Source organism: Oncorhynchus gorbuscha, linkage group LG18 (genome assembly GCF_021184085.1).
Source record: "Oncorhynchus gorbuscha isolate QuinsamMale2020 ecotype Even-year linkage group LG18, OgorEven_v1.0, whole genome shotgun sequence".
NCBI classification, from domain to species: Eukaryota; Metazoa; Chordata; class Actinopteri; order Salmoniformes; family Salmonidae; genus Oncorhynchus; species Oncorhynchus gorbuscha.
In genome coordinates this window covers 37,760,617-37,782,161 of record NC_060190.1, presented here as the reverse complement: position 1 = coordinate 37,782,161, position 21,545 = coordinate 37,760,617, and the positions used below count along the sequence as shown (strand labels likewise).

The following is a 21,545-nucleotide window of genomic DNA, read 5'->3' as shown; positions in this document are numbered from 1 at the left end:
AGAGTTAAAGCAAAAACAACTAGTCCATGTAGAAAGAAATCCCCTTGATGTAAAAGGTAGCCTATTGAATGCAATGCAACTTATGATAACATACACTGAGTGTACAAAATCTTAGGAACACCTTCCATGACATAAACTGACTGACCAGGTGAATGTGGGTGAAAGCTAAGATCCCTTGTTGATGTCACTTATTCAATCCACTTCAGTCAGTATAGATAAATGGGAGGAGACAGGTTAAATAAGTATTTTAAAGCCTTGAGACAATTGGGACATGGAGTGTGTATGTATGCCACTCAGAGGGTGAATAGGTAGGACAAAAGACTGAAGTGCCTTTGAACGGGGTATTGCAGTAGGTGCCAGGCACACCGGCTTGAGTGTGTCAAGAACTGCAACGCTGTTGGGTTTTTCATACTCAACAGTTTCCTGTGTGTATCAACTATGGTCCACCACCCAAAGGACATCCAGCCAACTTGACCCAACTGTGGGATGCATTGGCGTCTTTGTCACCTTGTTGAGTCCATGCCCCGAAGAATTGAGGCTGTTCAGAGGGCAAAAATGGGTGCAACTCAATATTTGGAGGATGTTTCTAATGTTTTGTACACTTAGTGTATAATAACACATTGTTTTGTAAGAAACTAACTGTACATAGTTAAGAATATTGCAACTGAGAACCAAATAGTTAAATTATCACATTTGATATGGTGTAATAGAAATAACTCACCTGTTACACTTAGAGAGTGTTGAATGTTCACCATATTGAACATGGAATAAATAATAAATAATAAAAGTTGTTCAGACAGTGGATGTATAGTACAGTGTAGATAGCATTATTCAAGTATTAATTTGTATTGTCTCTCAACTCAAACATTGTACTTGTAGTAGTAGTGGTAGTAGAATATACTAGTAGTAATATAGGTGATTGGAATGGTTGGTAGTAGAATTAGTCCCACAATTTGTGGTAGTTGTAGCAAGAAAGAACAAATGATAATTGAGACAACTGTATCTCTCAGGACTTAATGCACTTAAGGTATATGCTGGACTAATCTCGGAATGCAACAACACAATAAACTCAATCAAATTAATAAAATGGAAACAACAAAATAAACACTACTTGTAGTCCCTTCAAGTGCTGTCTCTGTGTGTTTCTTTCACCCATTTTTCATGTTATCCAATCGGTAGTTACAGTCCAGTCGCTACAACTCACGTACGGAAGGTCGAGAGCCGTGCGTCCTCCGAAACACAACCCAGCCAAGCCACACTGCTTCATGACAGAACGCCTGCTTAACGCGGAAGCCAGACACACCAATGTGTCTGAAAAAACACCGTACACCTGGCAACCGTGTCAGCATGCATTGCATCGCCTGGTCACGGCCAGCTGCGACAGAGCCTAGACTCGAACCAGGTTCTCTAGTTGCACAGCTAGCACTGCGATGCAGTGCCTTCGACCTCTGCACCACTCAGGAGGCCTGTCTCTGTGTGTTTTAAGGGAAGTGTGTAGGGGGCCGTACGGTTGCTCCACTGGACTGACATTGATGTGGTCTCCCACAGGGCACAGATGTCAGTACAACATCTAGATTTGACTTACATTTTAGTTAAGTTGTCAACTAATGTGAATTCAATGTGAAATTAACCAAAAATGCCACCCTGTCATTCATTGGACCAATCAGTTTTCCATGTTGATTCAACGTCATCACATTTAATATTTTGGTTGAAATGACGTGGAAACAACGGTCATTGTCAGGCATGACAATAGGAGTGTCAAGACAGCACAAACAGATCTGGGACCGGGGCCTCGTTTCCCAGTTGCGATGTACTGTAACTTAAGCATTATGACGATCATATCAGATGTACCGTTATTTACAAACCAACTTTTTAATTGGGTTTCCTAAACAATCACGTTAAGATAATGTTCGCTCAGGGCGTCGTTAGACCACGTGGCGATAGTGATAGGATCCAAAGAAAAGCAGCGCTGCTCTCGGGAATCAGCTTTCTCCATTTCAATCATATCTTAACATGAGAACTATTCCACAAGACTGAAAACAGATCAGCTACTAGAGAGATATTACCACCCATGGCTGTAAATAAGCTATTGAGGCAGCTTATTATGCTTACCCAATAATAATGCACTGAATCACAGATTGGGCACATCATTGTACAAATGTTGTCACACATCATGAAACACATTGAGGCAAAATATAACTAAATTGATCCCACTGGGCACACACTGATTGAATCAATGTTGTTTCCACGTAATTTAAAATAAATGATGTTGAACCATCTGTGCCCAGTGGGATTGAACATTAAATGATTTCAATATGATTGAAAAAGGCTATATGGGCCGTTATAGGCTATGGATCTTTTAATGCAGACATCTCGGTTTTCATTTGAAGCACCATTTTATCCTTCGCTTGTTTGTAAAATGTGCTAATACTTTGGTAACTTTGTATCTGTAGTCAACTTCGTTCTGAAGTTATTGTCAGTCACAGTCAGACCGACAGCCTAAACATCTTGATCTTCTATGAATAAAGTGACGTGGAAGGGAAAAAAGCATTCAACGATGTACTTTGGCTCCTCTACAAGTGGTCTGGATCCCTCGTAGTTGTGCAAAGTTTTCCTAATGAAGGCTCTGGGAATATATAAAGGTGTTTAACAGTTTTAACTCAGCAGTCAGGTGCTTGTGTCCATACAGTAACAGTATATCACTGGGGTCCAGGTTAGTATATCAGGGGCGTTTTAATTGAACTCCTCCGGTATCTGTCCAGGTATCCTGAAGTCAGCTGTCTGCTGCGCTGTCTGGTCCAGGGTGTTCCTGGGGCTGGATGTGCAGGTGAAGCTGGCTCTGGTCTCCACCGTACAGCTGGTTCTCTGGAGGAACTGCAGGAAGTTCTCGTGGGCCGAGCCCTCGTGGCCGCTGGACAGGGCCAGCCGGGTGGAGTAGCAGCGCCGCAGCTTACACAGCTCCTCCCTGATCTGGCGGTTCAGCAGCCCATAAAAGAATGGGTTGATGGTAAAGGAGGAGTACGCTAGCCAGGTGACGGCCTCCTCTAGGTCAGGTGGGACCTTGGGTGGGTTGTTGATAGTCAGGTGCAGGTGGAAGGCGAAGTAAGGCAACCAGCAGAGCAGGAACTGGCCCACAATGACCACCAGGGTGAAGGCGGCCTTGCCCCCACCAAAGGGCCTTTTTTGGTGGAGCCTCCTGGGGGCGTGGCGGGTGGTGATGATAGTGGTCTGGCTGCTGATGGAATCTGAGCGGTGTTTAAGATGGCTGGCCGTCCAGGACGGTAACGGTCCATGCTGTCTAGCCGCCACGCGGGCCACTTTATAGACGTTACAGTACACAGCAAAAATGACTGCAGCAGGCAGGCAGAAACAGGCCACTGTGAAGAGGACAGAGAAGGCCCGGCGGTGGCCGCTGTGGCTCCAGTGGAGAGAGCAGTGCGCGGCGCTGATGGAGCTCAGGCTGCCATAGCTGGGCCAGCCGAACACAGTGGCCAGCCCCAGGAGGGCTGAGGCTACCCAGACCAGGACCATGATGGCTGCGGCCAGCTTCAGGGTCATCTTTACCTCGTAGCGCATGGGGTGGACAATGTAGTAGTAACGCTCCACGCTGATGGCCGTGATGGTGAAGATGGAGGCTGTAATTCATATAAAATCAAACGTTATAATTCGCTACACACAGTACAACAACCAAATGAAAGTGATAAAAAGAATCAGAAGACAAAAAATGAGAGATTAATATTTGAACATAAAAAACACAAATCTAAATCAAACAATTGATTGCTTAAAGTCATCAGAAATGGTACCCCATCCACTGTATAGTGCACTACTTTTGAACGAAGTCCTGGTGAGTAGTAGTGCACTATATACAGAATAGTGTGCCATTTATGATGCAGCCCTAAATTGTGTCTGTGCCTTGTACTTTACCTGCGATGAGGAACACGTTGAGGAAGACGTACATCTGGCACTCCAGCACTGTGAACACCACGCTGGCGAAGTACGGCGAGCTGGACACAATTCCCAGGGGCATGAGCAGCACGGCACACAGCAGGTCCACCGCACACAGGTGGCACACAAAGGCAAACTTCCTGAATTGAATGATTTTAACTTTATTAATCCCCAGAGAAGAAGCACCTCTGTCCCTAAGCATTTTGAATGTCTAGTCCTAAATGTGGAACTCTTGCTCTTCCTCGGCCTCCATAGGTGCCCTTAACAAATTGTCTGACCTGCTGTCTAACTGTCCAACTGTTTAATCTGAATTACAGATAGTGATTGATCTTAATCTAGATTGGTTGATGCCAGTATGTGATGGGCTGAAATATATTTGTATTGAGCTAAATCTAACTGAGCTGATAACTAAAACAACTCGCAACGTCTTTAAATACCTAGAAAAATAGACTCAATTAGATTCTAACAATTCTAACAAATGCCCCTCATTAATTGACAGCAAATGGGATATTTTCCAATTAGTATACAATCTCGCTCACGCATTACTACAAAGATATATTTTAGGAATTTTAATGAGCTACATTTTATTGCTTGAGATGGGGTTGAGTGAAAGGGGGGTAGTGTCAACTATCAATGACTTGGATCAGGCCCTTAATTTTTGTATTACCCTGTTTAACAATGTTGCAGATAAATGTGTGCCATACATAAAACTAAGGGTAAAAAAAAACGATGTAATCTTTGGTTTACTCATGAATTGTCTGAGGAATTACAGGAAAGAAATGTAGCTTGGGCTAAGACTAGACCAGGGGTGTCAAAGTCAAATGGACGGAGGGCCAAATAAAAAATTTAGCTACAAGCCGAGGGCCGGACTGTTCGAATGTTCATTGAAAATTTTTTAAATGACGCATATAGTCTAGTGAACCTAATTGAACCTACTGAAAACCTAACAAATATATTCCAATATGATCAGATAAATAAAGCAATATTTTCTTATGGCTCTGTCAGTAATTTTTTATTTTCAACAGACACAAAAGACAAATTTCCTTTATATAAAAATCCCCATAACATGAACATTAAATGAAAGAAACCGGTATTCAAGGCACCATCAGTAGCCTATATTTTCTATTTTAGCAAAAGTGGGCTAAATTTACTTCAAAGAAAAAAACAATAATAGCAATTTTCTATCATCCACTCAACTGAAATATTTTAAAAATATAATTGGATTGAAATACAATAAAATAATCAAAAACAACACTTTGTTTAAGGAGAAGTAACATGCAGTGAAAACAAATATTAAACTTTAACTTTTAAACTTGAACTGAGTAAAAACTCTAAATATGTGATTGCACAGTAATGTTCACTTGTTTGAGGTTGAGGGTGATACTTGGTGGTGTCCCATCTTTTCCACAAGTTCATCAATGTTCGGGGTAAGGCTCTGAGCTGAGGAAATCCTCAGAATTGAGTGGAGGTGTTCAGCAGTAAGTCGACTTCTGTGTGATGTTTTGTTCAAGTTCATCAAAGAAAACAGTTGTTCACACAGGTATGTGCTGCCAAACATAGACAACGTTTGAGCAGCCTGGATGTGCAGCTGGGGCATTGTGTCGGGGAGGAAACGGGCGAACTCCGCAGCACCCACTGCCGCATATTTTGCCCTCAGTGCATCATTGCATTGGAGGTCAATCAACTCCATTTGGAGGTTTGGTGGTGAGCTTTCCACGTCAACAGCAAATGGGTTACCGAGCAGTTCCAACCTGCTTTTTGTGCTTCAAAGTCAGCAAATCGGCGTCGAAAGTCAGCGGCAAGCATACCTATTTTATCAGCCAACTGTGCACTCGGGAACGCACTGGTAGAGAGCTTCTCTTTCATGGTCTGGCAGCTGGGAAAGTGGCTCAAATTTTCTTTCCGCATCTGCGTCTCCCACAGAGTCAGTTTGGTTTTAAATGCCTTCACTGTACTGTACATATCAGAGATGACACGATCCCGACCCTGCAGCTGCAAGTTCATTGCATTCAGATGACTCGTAATGTCACACAGAAAAGCCATTTCACACAGAAACATTTCGTCTCGGAGTTGTGTTGTGTCTTTCCCTTTGCTGTCCAAGAACAGACAAATCTCCTCACGAAGCTCGAAACATCTTTGAAGCACCTTTCCCTGGCTTAGCCATCGCACCTCTGTGTGATAAGGCAAATCACCATGCTCCGTTTCTAACTCCGTCAGAAATGCCTTGAACTGGCGGTGATTCAAACCTTTGGCTCTGATAAAGTTAACTGTGCGCGTGATGATGCTCATTACATGCTCCATTTTCAAGGCTTTACCGCACAACGCTTCCTGGTGTATGATACAATGATAAGCTGTCAGCTCACCTGTCGCGTTTTCCTCTTGCATCTTTTCCCGTATCTTTGCCACCAGTCCGCTCCTGTGTCCACACATCGCAGGTGCTCCGTCGGTTGTCAAACCCACGAGTTTTTCCCAAGGCAGCTCCATCTCATTTACACATCTTGACACCTCTTCATACAAATCATGCCCCGTAGTTGTGCCATGCATAGGACGTAAAGCCAAAAACTCCTCTGTCACGCTTAGGCTGGAGTCCACTCCGCGGATGAAAATTGACAACTGGGCAATGTCAGAAATGTCGGTGCTCTCATCCACAGCCAAGGAATATGCAATGAAATCTTTTCCCTTTTTCACAAGCTGCTCTTTTAGATTGATGGACAACTGGTCTACTCTCTCGGCAATGGTGTTTCTGCTCAGACTCACATTTAAAAAGAGTTGCCTTTTTTCTGGGCAAACTTCGTCACAAACTTTAATCATGCAGTTTTTGATGAAATCCCCCTCCGTAAATGGCCGGGCTGATTTAGCGATCTCTTCTGCCAAAATAAAACTGGCCTTGACAGCAGCCTGGCCTTGTGATTTGGCTTTTTTGAACAGAGCCTGTCGAGATTTGAGGCCTCGTTTTAATTCCTCTGCCTTTTGTAGCCTTTGTTCCATGTCCATATTCTTGTTTTTGTCCGCGTGTTTCGTTTCATAATGTCGTCTCAGATTATACTCTTTCAGTAACGCCACACTTTCTCCACACAGAAGACACACAGGTTTTCCAGCTACCTCCGTGAACAAATACTCCGACTCCCACCTTGTTTGAAACCCCCGGTTCTCAGTGTCCACCTTCCGTTTTGCCATTTTTGATGGGTATCTGAAAGTTAATTTTACTGTGATGCTGACAACTGCTGTGCCAATAAATATTGAAATGAAGCAGCCTACTGCTCGGTGCGTCACCGTTGCATTGTGGGAAATGTAGTATTGGTGCGTGTAAAAGATCTGCGGGCTGCCGGCTTGCTGCGGTCTGCGGGCCGGTTCTAATAATAAATCAAGATCATCCCAGGGGCCGTAAAAAACCTTCTCGCGGGCCGGATGTGGCCCGCGGGCCTTGACTCTGACATATGTGGACTAGACGGACTGATTCTACATCCGATTGGCAGTCCTTCAGACATTTCAGAAATAAGTGTCTATCCCTGGTAAAAAAAGAAAGAAAGAAAGCTAAATCAACAAATTTCTTGAATTGTGTATCAGAGAGTGGTGGTAATCCAGGCAATTTCTGAAAAGTGGTCAAATCTTTGAAAAAAAAAACACCACCTCGTCGTTGCCCCAGCAGGTTTTGACAGCCTCTGGCCCCATTCTAAACAAAATTACAATTTGTGATGCTTTTCATAATAACCATTCTGCTTCAGCTGGCCACGCATTTAAAATGATAATCTAATCCCATAGAGGGAGTCATTTAGTCACCTCAGACTCACATACTTTATCTTAATTTCAACCCTTTGATGTCTATGATGTACTAAGTGCTTTGCTAAAGATTGATGTTAAAAAAAACATTGGGTCTGATTCACTTAATCCCTTCTTGCTGCCCCACATATTGCAGAACCACTGACCTATATACGTCCTCCCCCTACATAAAGGAGGAGATCCTTCTAACTACTGTCCAATTTCCAAAATATATTGCCTTTCCAAAGTTTTAGAATCCCTGAATAACTTTTAGCTAATAACTCTTTTAACTTCTCACTCTATTCTTAACGTGCACCAATACGTTTTTAGACCTGGACAAGGCACAGTTACAGCTGCTACACTTGTTTTAGATGATGTGGTAAATTGCTTGGATCAAAACATTTATTGTGCTGTCTTATTTATCGACATTTCCCAGGCCTTCGATACCCTTTCCCAGGCCTTCGATACCCTTTCCCAGGCCTTCGATACCCTTTCTCAGGCCTTCGATACCCTTTCCCAGGCCTTCGATACCCTTTCTCAGGCCTTCGATACCCTTTCCCAGGCCTTCGATACCCTTTCTCAGGCCTTCGATACACTTTCCAAGGCCTTCGATACCCTTTCCCAGGCCTTCGATACCCTTTCCCAGGCCTTGGATACCCTTTCCCAGGCCTTCGATACCCTTTCCCAGGCCTTCGATACCCTTTCTCAGGCCTTCGATACCCTTTCCCAGGCCTTCGATATCTATTCTGACATTTCACATTTCACACATTAAAATAAATTGGTGATCCTAACTGACCTAAGACAGGGACGTTTTACTAGGATTGAATGTCAGGAATTGTGAAAACTGAGTTTAAATGTTTTTGGCTAAGGTGTATGTAAACTTCCAACTTCAACTGTAAATAATGTTGGTCTATCTGTTAAAACGTGTCATATTCATCTGCATGCAGATGACACTGTTATGTATGCCATTGCCCCAACTGTCGAACAGGCTATTTTAAAGCTGCCATTTGCTTTATAACTCGTGACAGTTTTAATAATCACCACTTTATCCCTCATCAAAAAGTTGGCTGGTCCTCATTAAAGTCAATTTATTACTCCCTTTTTGTTTACAAAGCCCTTCTACACAAGCATTTACATTACATTTACATTTAAGTCATTTAGCAGACGCTCTTATCCAGAGCGACTTACAAATTGGTGCATTCACCTTATGACATCCAGTGGGACAGTCACTTAACAATAGTGCATCTAAAACATAGGGGGGGTGGGGTGAGAGGGATTACTTAACCTATCCTAGGTATTCCTAGCTTCCAACTTACCTAACTTCATTGCTAACATATAAAAAAAATGAGATACCAAACCCTCGAGTGTCCACGGAATTAGGTGCTACAAAGTATTAACTTAAGGGGGCTGAATAATTTTGCACGCCCAATTTTTCAGTTTTTGATTTGTTAAAAAAGTTTGAAATATCCAATAAATGTCGTTCCACTTCATGATTGTGTCCCACTTGTTGTTGATTCTTCACAAAAAAATACAGTTTTATATCTTTATGTTTGAAGCCTGAAATGTGGCAAAAGGTCGCAAAGTTCAGGGGGGCGAATACTTTCGCAAGGCACTGTATACAGTACCAGTCAAAAGTTTGGACACACCTACTCATTCAAGGATTTATCTTTATTTTTACTTCTACTTTTTTCTAGTGAAGAACTATGACTTATGAGAACAATGAAATAACACCATATGGAATCATGTAGTAACCAAAAATGTGTTTAACAAATAAAAATATATTTAACATGTGAGATTCTTCAAAGTAGCCACACTTTACCTTGATGGCAGCTTTACACAATCTTAGCATTCTCTCAACCAGCTTCACCTGGAATGCTGTTCCAACAATCTTTAAGGACTTCCCACAAATACTGAGCATTTGTTGGCTGCTTTTCCTTCACTCTGTGGTTCAACTAATCTCAAACCATCTCATTTTGGTTGAGGTCAGGGGATTGTGGAGGCCAGGTCATCTGATGCAGCACTCCATCACTCTCCTTCTTGTTCAAAAAGTCCTTACACAGCCTGAGGGTGTTTTGGGTGATTGTCCTGTTGAAAAACAAATGATAGTCCCACTAAGTGCAAAACAGATGGGATGGCGTTTCGCTGCAGAATGCTGTGGTAGCCATGTTGGTTAAGTGTGCTTTTAATTCTAAATAAATCACTGACAGCGTCACCAGAAAATCACCCTCACACCATCACACCTCCTCCTCCATGCGTCACGGTGGGAACCACACATGCAGAGATCATCCGTTCACCTACTCTGCGTCTCACAAAGACACCGATTGGAACGAAAAATCTCAAATTTGGACCAAAGGACAGATTTCCACCGGTCATCAGACAAAAGGACAGATTTCCACCGGTCCAATGTCCATTAATCGTGTTTCTTGGCCCAAGCAAGTCTCTTCTTCTTATTGGTGTCCTTTTGTAGTGGTTTCTTTGCAGTAATTCGACTATGAAGGCCTGATTCATGTTGTCTTCATGTTGTCATGTTGCTGAGATGCGTCTATTACTTGAAATCTGTGAAGCATTTACTAGGGCTGCAATTTCTGAGGATGGTAACTTTAATGAATTTATCCTCTGCAGCAGAGGTAACACTGGGTCTTTCCTTCCTGTGGCAGTACTCATGAGAGTCAGTTTTATCATAGTGCTTGATGGTCTTTACGACTGCACTCAAAGGCACTCAAAGTTCTTGAAATTCTACACATTGACTGACCTTTAAGTCTTAAAGTAATGGTGGACTGTTGTTGCTCTTTGCTTATTTGAGCTGTTCTTACCATAATATGGATTTGGTATTTTACCAAATAGGGCTATATTCTGTATACCAACCCTAACTTTTCACAACACAACTGATTGGCTCAAACACATTAATAACCTCTACAGGATCATTGTCCCCCCGCGGGACGGTTTTAACCTCTCTAGGCTAGGGGGCGGTATTTTCACGTCTGGATGAAAAGTGTTCCCAAAGTAAACTGCCTGCTACTCAGGCCCTGAAGCTAGGATATGCATATTAGTATATTTGGATAGAAAACACTCTGGAGTTTCTATAACTGTTTGAATGATGTCTGTGAGTATAACAGAAATGATTTGGCAGGTGAAACCCCGAGGACAAACCATCCAGAAATATTTTGTTTTGAGGTCACTCTCTTTTCGCTTCCACTGGATGTCAACAGTCTTTAGAAATTGGTTGATGTTTTTCCTTTGATAAATGAAGAAGTAGGGCTGTTCAGAACGAGGGTCGAGTCTATTGTACTGTTGTGGTTGGGGCACACGACCTGAAAGCTTGCTCTACTTTGTTTTTATCCGCTATTGAACGCAGATTATCCCATCTTAAATTTTAATGATTATTTACTTTACAAAATAACTATAGTTGTAATAGGAAAGTTGTTTGAAATGTTTGGACAAAGATTACAGGTAACATATTAGGTTTTTTGTAGTCATGTTGTGCGAGTTGGAACCAGTGTTTTTCTGGATTAATCGCGGCAGATAAATTTACATTTTGAAGATATAACGACAGAATTAATCAAGCAAAACTACCATTTGTGATGTTTATGGGACATATTGGAGTGCCAACAGTAGAAGCTCTTCAAAGTTAATGCATGAATTATGTCGTTATTTCTGAGTTTTGTGTCACGAAATATGATTGTCTGTGTATGTTTGATGGGGTGCTGTCCCTAGATAATCGCATGGTTTGCTTTCGCCGTAAAGCCTTTTTGAAATCTGACACTGTGGCTGGATTAACAAGAAGTTAAGCTTTATTTTGACATATTGCATGTGTATTTTCAAGAATGTAAAATATTTACACCCCTGTAGTTTGAATTTGGCACCCAGCACTTTCACTGGATGTTGGCCAGGTGGCATGGTAGCGTCCCATCCAGCCTAGAGAGGTTTAACGTACGCTAATGTGATTAGGACATAGACATATCTAATATTGGCAGATATCTGTAATTCTTGTTAATCTAACTGCAATGTCCAATTTACAGTAGCTATTACAATGAAATAATACCATGCTATTGTATAAGGAGACTGCACAGTTATGTACTTGAAAATGTATCAATAAACCAATTAGGCACATTTGGGCAGACGTGATACAACATTTTGAACTGTACGTGGTCTAAAACTTTGCACATACAGTGGTTCCATCTGGTGTTCAAAATCTAAATTGTGCCTCAACTGTAATAATACATTGTAGCCTTTCTCTGGCATTCTAAAGATGACGGACAGATTAGATCTTTTACCAGATCTAATGATTTATATTCCCCTACATTAATTTCACATTTCCACAAACTTCAAAGTGTTTCCTTTCAAATGGTATCAAGAATATGCATATCTTTGCTTCAGGTCCTGAGCTACAGGGAGTTATATTTGGGTATGCCATTTTAGGCAAAAATTGAAAAAATGGTCCGATCCTTGAGAGGTTTTTAATAGCCTGTTTAAATGTCAAACGTGAATTAGTGACAGACTCATTACTTCCAAGCAAAGTCCCTTTTTTGTCTCCTTGTCCTCAGCTAAAGAAGGTCGTAGCACAGCCTCTGAATGTCGTAGAGACAAACCAAATATATCCCATATGCATCAGAGTTGTGACTTTCCCCTGCATCTTGCAGCTTTAGTGTAAAGCATTGCAGACTTAAGTGTTGTTTTTGATCGCTTTATACAATCAGGTCCATTAAACTTAAGTTAGCAAAGGGTAGGCCTATGCTTTTAGCCTTTTACTTTAACAAAAGCCACAGTACCCTCACATACCTCCTCAATTCAAGCCCTGGTTTTAACTCAGCACACAAAGCTCTTCACTGACACTGACATATTTAAGTGCATGATGACTGAAGGACCTGGCTGACCAAATCTATGGATAGTAGACTATCATTTTGTCTGACAAACAGGTAGGCCTACCTCTTATTTATTGAATAGGAAGAAATGGGCAACAACACAAAGCCCTCCTGTTGTTAGTAGCCTACATTAAAATCAAAGTGAAGAATGTTTAAATTAATTAGGTGTTCTCAAATTAGCCTACTTTCAGCACCCATGTGCTGCCCATCATAGTAATGTATGTATATTACTCGAATATGGGTTACTGTGAGGTCAATAAAAACTCGGATTAATTGCTTCATTATGGGTAATGAAACATTGTTTTTATTAAAATCAATTATAGCAATAGAAACCTTACCTCCGGTCCTCCTTCTCATTTTTACAGCTTAACAAGGTATCAGTAGGCCTAGACTGTGCGCACAGATATAGCATTTTTGGACAAATTGACTTGACTCCTAAAGTGCCACCGTACAGAGCACAGTCATTGGTTAGGCGGCACAAAAGGGTTTACATCAGCAAGAGCAGGGCAGGCTAGGGCTCATGATTGGGAACGCCCGTCCATTGCAGTGTGTGATGTACTGTAGTCTAGTTTTATATACACCATCCATCCCAGCAGGGCACACTCTATGAAATATAACTTTGCCATGTCCTTCTCCAAGCATGCTCTTCGTATAGCCCATTTTATAGGTCAGACTTTCTCAAACCTTTTGTGCCAGGGACACCATAGAGGTGTCAAGGTGTTTTCAACAGCTAGTCTGTTGCAATATTTTGATTATGTTGCAGCAAGAGAGGAGACACTGGTCTTACATAAGTAGGTAGAATGAAGGGGGTTTTATGTCTTCACTGCCATCTTGTAGAGTTGCGGATATTCTCTGCTGCTGCACAGCCAGAACGTGGACAGACACATCTCATTAAAATGAGCGTGCGGCCTTGGTCACAGGACAGCTCCAATAGTTTATCATCAAGAACCGGTGATAAGCTGTGGCATGCTGACTAGACCGGGCAAGCGCGTGCGTCATAGCTTGATATTGCTAGCGAGTTTGTCCTGCGATATAATGTATTTAATTTTATTTAACCAGTCCAGTCAGTTAAGAACAAATTCTTATTTGCAATGATGGCCTACCCTGGCCAAACCATAACCCGGATGACGCTGGGCCAATTTTATACCGCCCTATGGAACTCCCAATCACGTCCGGTTGCGACACAGCCTGGAATCGAACCAGGGTCTGTATTGATGCCTCTAGCACTGAGATGCAGTGCCTTAGAGCGCTTGTTCACTTGGGAGCCCCATATAAACATTGGGTTGTTATTTTACCTGAAATGCACAAGGTCCTTTTTTTCTGGATCTTTGTAGAATTTAGACCCAAAATCATATGTGTTCTTTTTCTTTCTTCTTCTTCTTCTTCTTCCGTTGACTTTGTATGGAGGTTGGCAACCAACTTTAAGGTGCATTACCACCTCCAACTAGACTGGAGTGTGGACCTCAGATCATCTTTCAATCCCCCATGTGGGTATATGGTCCTAAAAACCAATGATGAGATGGGAATGGTGGGACTTCCAGCTTGTGAAGTGTCTACATTTGTTTTGCAACGCTCGTACATGCAATGCGGGCGGTGTGGTCAGCATGTCTCTTCAGTACTGGTGAACAGATTATGCATCCACTGCTTTCCCGGGTGTGGATCAGATTGTGAGTGGAAGTAGTCCTCAAATTTGAGCAGAGTTTTGCTTGGATGTGTCCCCATCAATTTACCCATGTAATCCATATCCACATCACCCACGTCAGCCAGAGTTGAGAATAGGGGGAACATGTAAAAAATGCCTCTATACACTCAGTCTCTCCAGATGCCCAGTTTTTTCTTGAAATCAGCTATTTTTTAAATATGCTTGGGAAATGTCACTTGCGTGTTCCTGCATGGATAGGTTGAGCAGCTGTCTCGACGGTAGGCCTACAGATCCCGATACAATGGTCCCAATGTAATTCATGACCCTTTATGTACTCATTCAGAACATTGAATAATTCACCTGCAGTTGAATTTTGAGGCAACTCTTTGCAACAAGGAAATTATTCATACATGTAGCGAATATATACAAGAAGCGTGCATTTCAAAATGTCAGTCGTCTCATCTAATTGGATTGCAAAGTGTGGGCTCTGTCTAAAACCTGCATGTGATTCAACATAATCTGCCACATCCTGGATTCTACATGTGACAGTGTCATTGGAAAGTGGGATTACACTGATCTTTGTAGCAGCAGTTGGGTCTAAAACCTCTTGGCAAGGATCCACAACTGAGGGCATGACCATATTTTCAACTATAGTGAAAGGAGCCTGGAAAATGTTATGAGAGAGGAAATATGAAGCCTTCTGACACGCCCTGGCCATAGAGAGGCTTTTATTCTGTATTTTGGTTGGACGTAACAGAACTACCCACCACCAAAGGACCAAGCAGCGTGGCCAGGAGGAGCAAGGATCCTGGGCCCGGGAGAAGAGTGAGTGGAGGACCTCACGGACATGGGAGGAGGTTATGGCAGGGGACTAGCCCCTGCCATGGAAACAGGCGGAAACAGCAAGGGAGGAATGGCGGAGATACCAGGAGTCACGGCAACGAGGCAAGCATGCCCCCAAAAATTGTGGGGGGGGGGCGGGGGTTACATGGGGAGGGTGGCAGAGTCAGGGTTCAGACCTGAGCCAACTCCTCGTGCTTACCGTGGGGAGCGAGTGACCGGTCTGCACACCATGCCTATCCGGTTCTGCGCACCATGCCTTCAGTGCGCATCCACAGCCCGGTGCGCTCTGTGCAAGCTCCCCGCAGTGGTCGTGCTAGAGTGGGCATTCAGCCAGGACGGATTGTGCCGGCTCAGCGTTCCTGGCCTCCGGTGCGTCTCTTCGGCCCAGGTTATCCTGTGCCAGCTCTACGTATAGTGTCCCCGTTTCGCCAGCAAAGCCCAGTGCGGCCTGTTCCAGCTCCACGCACTTGCTGGGCTAAGGGGGGTATCCAGCCAGGACAAGTTATGCCAGCTCTGCGCTCTAGACCTCCGGTGCGCCTCCACGGTCCAGTGTGTCCTGCGCTGGCTCTACGCACTATGCCTCCAGTGCGCCATCATAGCCTAGTGTGTCCTGTGCCAGCTCTCCACACTCACCAAGTTAGAGTGGGTATCCAGCCAGGACGTGTTGTGACAGCTCCACTCACTAGGCTGCCAGTATGTCTCCTCAGTCCGGTGAGACCTGTTCCGGCTCCACATTCGAAGCCTCCAGTGATGATCCATGGCCCGAAGCCTGCAGTGATGATCCATGGCACGGAACCTCCAGTGATGATCCATGGCATGAAGCCTCCAGCGTTGATCCCCACTCCGGAGCCTCCAGCGACGGTCCCCAGTCCCGGGGGGGGCATAGAGAGGCTTTAATTCTCTATTTTGGTTAGGCCAGGGTGTGACTAGGGTGGGCATTCTAGTTTCTTTATTTCTATGTTATCTATTTCTTTGTTTTTGGCCGAGTGTGGTTCCCAATCAGAGGCAGCTGTCTATCGTTGTCTCTGATTGGGAATCATACTTAGGTAGCCTTTTCCCCACCTGTGTTTTGTGGGTAGTTGTTTTCTGTATAGTTTATTTGCCTTACAGAGCTGTTTCTTTTTTCTCTTCGTTATTTTTTTCAAGTGTTTTGATCAATAAATATCATGAACACTTATCACGCTGCGCTTTGGTCCATGCCTTCCGACGAGAGACATAACACCTTCAGTAAACTCTCATTGTCTGTGAAATGATTGTGCAGCATTTTTGCTTGGTTGGACTTTTCTTTTTTGTAAAAATAAAAATCTGGTTCATGCTTGAGATGTGGATACTTTGTTTCTAAATGTCTGCAGATTTTCGATAACTTCATAGCATTGTTACTGAGGCAAGTCTGATATATCCCACAGACTAGTTTTGGCAGGCAGGTCTCATTTGAATAAAATCCAGAGAGAAAGAGAGCATGCAGGCTGCACAGCAGGGTTAGCTTGTGTGTGTGTGTGTTTTTTGTGTAGCTATACTTAGTCATGGTGACACAATTCGCTTACTGTGTCATGCATAGTTCAGCTCATTGGGCAAGTAGGTCTACGGCAAGTATTTATTTGAGTCAAATATGCTGCAGACCACAACAACACAAAATACACCATTTTCAAGACAAATATGCTGCAGGCCTGCAAGCATTCCTCCACAGAACTGTGCCGGGGTTTGAGAAAGGCTGGTTTAGGCTATAGGGGCATCATTGGGTACACATGAAATGCTATAATAAGCAACTAACTCTCAAACCCTGAGCAATATGACATTTCATCTATTACAAATGACATGACCCTCCCTTGGACTAAAAATAAATAAAAAATACTAAACTCCCCCTGACTGAAATTGAAAAAGCATGACCCTCCCCCATTTTCCTCAGGGTAACTATTGTGCAAATTGTACCTCTCCCTTAGCCTATTTAATTAGCCTGGGGAGAGGCACTTACTGTACTATAATGTTAAAATGAGGGGAAATCAAAAGTTTGTTTTTTTAAACACCGTCACATTGAAATGATATCACTGCAGATGTTTTGGCTTGGTGGTCCCAAAGATGATCTACAGTCATTTACGAAGTCGAATTAGGAACCACTTGGGCCACCCTGTGGACTAGATGTCATAGCCATGTGTTTCTGGAATATTGTCAGGCATTACATGCATTTGAGCAAAGATACAAATGTATGTACATGTATTTGAAATACATTTTACGTGATGTTAATGTATTGAAATGTATTTTTTTCTGTATGTGTTCATTAGAACAAATTGAACTTTTAGCACTGATGTCTGGTCAAACAAGTACAATAAATATATATATATATATAAATTCCAGAAGATACAACTCAATTATTTAATAGTATACGCAATAGAAACAAGGAGAGTGTGCATACATTATCGGTGCATTAGAAAGTCATAGGGGACCCAAGTTCCTTTTATGATGTACAGTGTATCTGTTTTCATGTATTTATAATCTGGTGTATTTTTTACCAGCCTGCCAGCCAGCCAAAACAAGATGGCCACAATGGAAATAAGTTGCAAAACTGTTATGTGTTATTCTTGTTGATTACGCATTGTAGTCACTTATGTGTTATCCTTGATGATTATCAATTGTGGTTGAATTATGTTTTTAAATGGTCAAATAAATCAAATCAAAAAGTACCAAAGTACCTGAGGTGCGGGGCTTTGACGACCACCACCAGCACGGCTGTGTTAGCCAGCAGCGCCACCACGTTCAGGGTCACCATGAAGAATATCCCTGTCAGGTCCTTGAAGCGTGTCTGGGAGTTAGGCAAGGTGCCCAGCTGTCTGCTAGGGGCTGAAGGGAGGGGCGCCCCCAGCCCCCACCACAGGCTCTCATTGGCTGTCGTATCATGGAGGTCAGGGGTCAGAGGTGAAAAAGAGTGTTCCATAGTTCACAATGAGAGTTCCAGAACAGACATAAAAAGCGTTCCATTAGGCCTAGACTCCCCCATCTTTCACTGGTGTGGTGAGCCAGATGATTCCTTCTGCTTAAGAGTCAAACGGTTAAACTACGTTTCCCTGTTGGAAGAAAAAGGAAGACATCACCAATGGACTGGTTGTGTTTTTGGGGACACTTCTGTATTGACAGTAAAACATCATCAGCCAAGTTCTGTAGACCAATGTGTATTTCACCTTGAAATACACATTGGCAAAAACAACACAAACACTGACATCATAATTCACCATTGCAAGAGAATGATGAGATTATCTCCGCATGCTAAGCCCTGTTCCGTTTTCATTATTGCAATGTCCTACTTAATACTCTCAAGGGATAATAACAACTATTTAACAGCAAATCCACAACGGAAGTGACATTTTTCTATTGTTTAGGAATATAATTTGCTTTCATTTTGTAGACACTTCACTGTTGGCCTATCCCTTGTGTTCACAAATATCCATAGATTTAACCCCTCTGTGTTGATACTGCCCATTAGTTTCAACACAGTTGATTGACACAGGTGTCTACTACTATCGACCCTAAATCTGTAGAAAAGGACATCTGTAACATTTCCCTTTGGATTGTGGGACTATTTATAAAAGAAAGGATGCTCTCTCTCTCTCTCGCCCCCCCTCCCCTCTCTCTCCGTAAGAGGATAGGAGGATAGGGACCTGATCAATAGGAATAATTCATGGAGGAGAGGACACTCTCCCTCTCTCTTTTCTCCTCCATCCTTCTATCGTTCCCTAACCTTTTGAAATGGAAGATAATGAGCTTGCTTGTTTTAGCCATGCAGCTGCGGGGGACTGGCACTGTTGATTAGTATGTGCCCAGTGTCACCCTGACTGCGTAGGGCCTGCATAGGGCCATCAAAGACACACACAACCTCTCACCAGAACAGACTTGATCTCCATCTCTATCAAATACAATATAGTTCAATGAACACTGTGTTCAGCTTTCGGTAACAACAATGCACAACATAGGCCTCGTCACATTAACATTTCACTTGCCCCTGTTTATCAGAACTGTATGTGCGTATTGAGTGCCTTCTTATGTACTGTAGCTGTGCATCTAAACCTTTTTAAGGTCTGTCATATGTCAGAGGGACAGTGATATCAAGTGTGTGGGTGACTTCAAAGCAACTTTATCCCCACACACATGGCTCACATATTATGCTCTGCTCCCCTTCATGTGTGTGCCATGAAGATAAGAGGGACGCAAACACAAAAATCCCAACCTTCAATGTATTGCTGTTCCTGCTTGTTTCACTCACTCACTCACACCCCCCCACACACACACACACACACACACACACACACACACACACACACACACACACACACACACACACACACACACACACACACACACACACACACACACACACACACACACACACACACACACACACACACACACACACACACACACACACACACACACACACACACAGACACACACACACACACACACTGTCACCTGAATCACGGCTGTGCAAGGAGCATCATCAGTTTCCCAGAACCTATGACTATGCATGCTGTTCTGTTGTGTCCTATTTCCATGTGCTTGCTGGTAGACTAGTGCTGCTCTACTGATGCTCTCTCCCTCTGTAATCGGCTCTGGTGACCGTCCAGCTGATTGGCAAGCCATGTTAGTAATGAGATTTATCCACAGTACTAAAAGGACGAGTCAGTGCATGTACGTCTTTGTGTAAGTTATGAAAGGATGTCCCCGTTTTCATCCTGTCCTAGTGTCAAGCCTACATACAGCATTTGGCATCTCCTTTAAATGCATAAGTTAGGCTTCTGAACTGGCCATTTTAAGCCATGCAATAGCATTTGGTTCAATATCACTTCTTTCTCAGGATGATTGCTTTTATAAAAGTCTATTATAAGTATTTTGTCTGGTTTTCTTAAATGTCTAGCCCAGGACAATTGAAAAAAATGACTGTCAGTTTCAGGAGACCAAGAGGGTATTATGGACTTGAATGAGTGATCTAGTACAATTTGATTGAAATGAAAACATCTGCCACAAATAAATCACACCTCTTTGGATGTGAGACATCCTCCTGATGATCAGAATACAACCGTCTTTAAGAGGTTGTTGTGCATCGATTAACAACAGTTAGATTCTGGGTTAAACTTGGAACATTGTTATACTCAGAGGTATAGTGTATGAGGAGTAATAGAGACTGGTTTTTACATCAGAAGTTAATGGTTATCTGTAGGAGTCAGATGGCTTTGGAATGTTGGGTGGGCGGGAGGAAGTCACAGGATTAGTAGGGGATACGGGTGGAGATCTTTGGATTAGGCATCAAGGGGGTTGAGTTCAGGTCAGATCCCCTTAAGGGAGAAACAATGGTTTATTACCCTATTACTTTGTCTTCCTGTCGAACCATAATAGATGTAAGGATTGGAGGAGTGCCTAAACTGGAGTATATATACGTGTGGTGGTGGAAACATGTTTTGTCTAATGCAGCTGTATTGACCTTCTGGGAAAATATGTAACTTGGTTTAAGCTTTCGTAATGTCCTTTGAGTTTTTTTTACTTCTGGGAATTAAAACCTAACACACTTAACATACTGAGCTCCAGCTAAATAATAGGCTACCCAAGCTTATATCAACATGTAAGCTATCTTATCTTATTTCAACATGTATATCTAAAATCAAATTGCACAATAAGTGTTATCAACATAGGCACCACTATAAAGTGGTATTTATTAGTATTTATAGTATTTATTTCAGGCACCAAATTTAGTTGGTTAACCTGGACTTGCTTACACACACAGGAAAGAAACATTTTTGTTTTAAATGATTCAAATCAATGTTTTTATCATTAAATCATAACTCACCTGACATGAGTTGTGAATGGATGTTTATCATAAAAACATAAAATCCTCCCGTCCAACTCCCACTCCTCTTGAGTTATATAGGGTGAACAACGTGGATTGTCCAGGGGGTTTTTGGTTCCCAGGTGGACTGGAATTCCATTATGTATTTTATATATCCAGGCCTGCCATAAGGCTCTGAAGTCTGGGTCGGTGCCAACAGATGCTAAGACAACAGGTGTACCCTTACCTAACCCTCCAGACCTCTTTCAGTACCTATCAACCTCTAGATCTGACACCAAGGATGGCTTAAAGCTTGGCACTCTGCTCCTTTTACTCCTGGTCCACGATTGATAAGTATCCCTGATGGACGGATGTCCTGTGGGAAGGACTCCTGGGTAGGACTGGTGTCAGAGTAGAGGAGTGATAGACTGATAGGTGATGTGCAGACTAGGGAACTCAGAAACAGCACAGCTGGCTGGCTAGATGGGGGAGGGGCTGGGCACCAGTCAACGTTAGAATCACATCATCAACAGAGGATCATTGGTGAAGATGCTTTTGTGAAACTACGCCCACCCTCATTGTCCCACCCACACTCTCTGTTTCACTCTCTCTTTCTCTCATCTCTCAGTCAGTATATGGCTGTGACTGTCACACATTGAATGGTATGCATCAGCCTAAACACACA

General features: G+C 42.7%; 1 protein-coding gene across 1 annotated transcript; it reads right to left on the bottom strand.

Annotated features, from left to right (window-relative positions):
• Window positions 1–356: 356 nt before the first annotated feature.
• On the bottom strand, window positions 357–21,251 carry LOC124003854 (probable G-protein coupled receptor). The gene is made up of 4 exons (XM_046312464.1): window positions 20,882–21,251; window positions 17,739–18,110; window positions 3,925–4,085; window positions 357–3,635 (listed from the first exon to the last, which is right to left on the bottom strand). Exons 2-4 carry the CDS (start codon window positions 17,978–17,980, stop codon window positions 2,734–2,736), a joined length of 1,305 nt encoding a protein of 434 aa, XP_046168420.1. The 5' UTR covers window positions 17,981–18,110; window positions 20,882–21,251; the 3' UTR covers window positions 357–2,733.
• Window positions 21,252–21,545: the final 294 nt, after the last annotated feature.

Coding starts and splice junctions, on each gene's coding strand:
- LOC124003854 (XM_046312464.1), bottom strand. CDS start 17,980: ATGGAACACTCTTTTTCACCTCTGACCCCTGACCTCCATGATACGACA. Junction 4,086..17,738: donor GTCAAAGCCCCGCACCTCAG/GTACTTTGGTAC, acceptor CATTCAATTCAG/GAAGTTTGCCTTTGTGTGCC. Junction 3,636..3,924: donor CAACGTGTTCCTCATCGCAG/GTAAAGTACAAG, acceptor TATGAATTACAG/CCTCCATCTTCACCATCACG.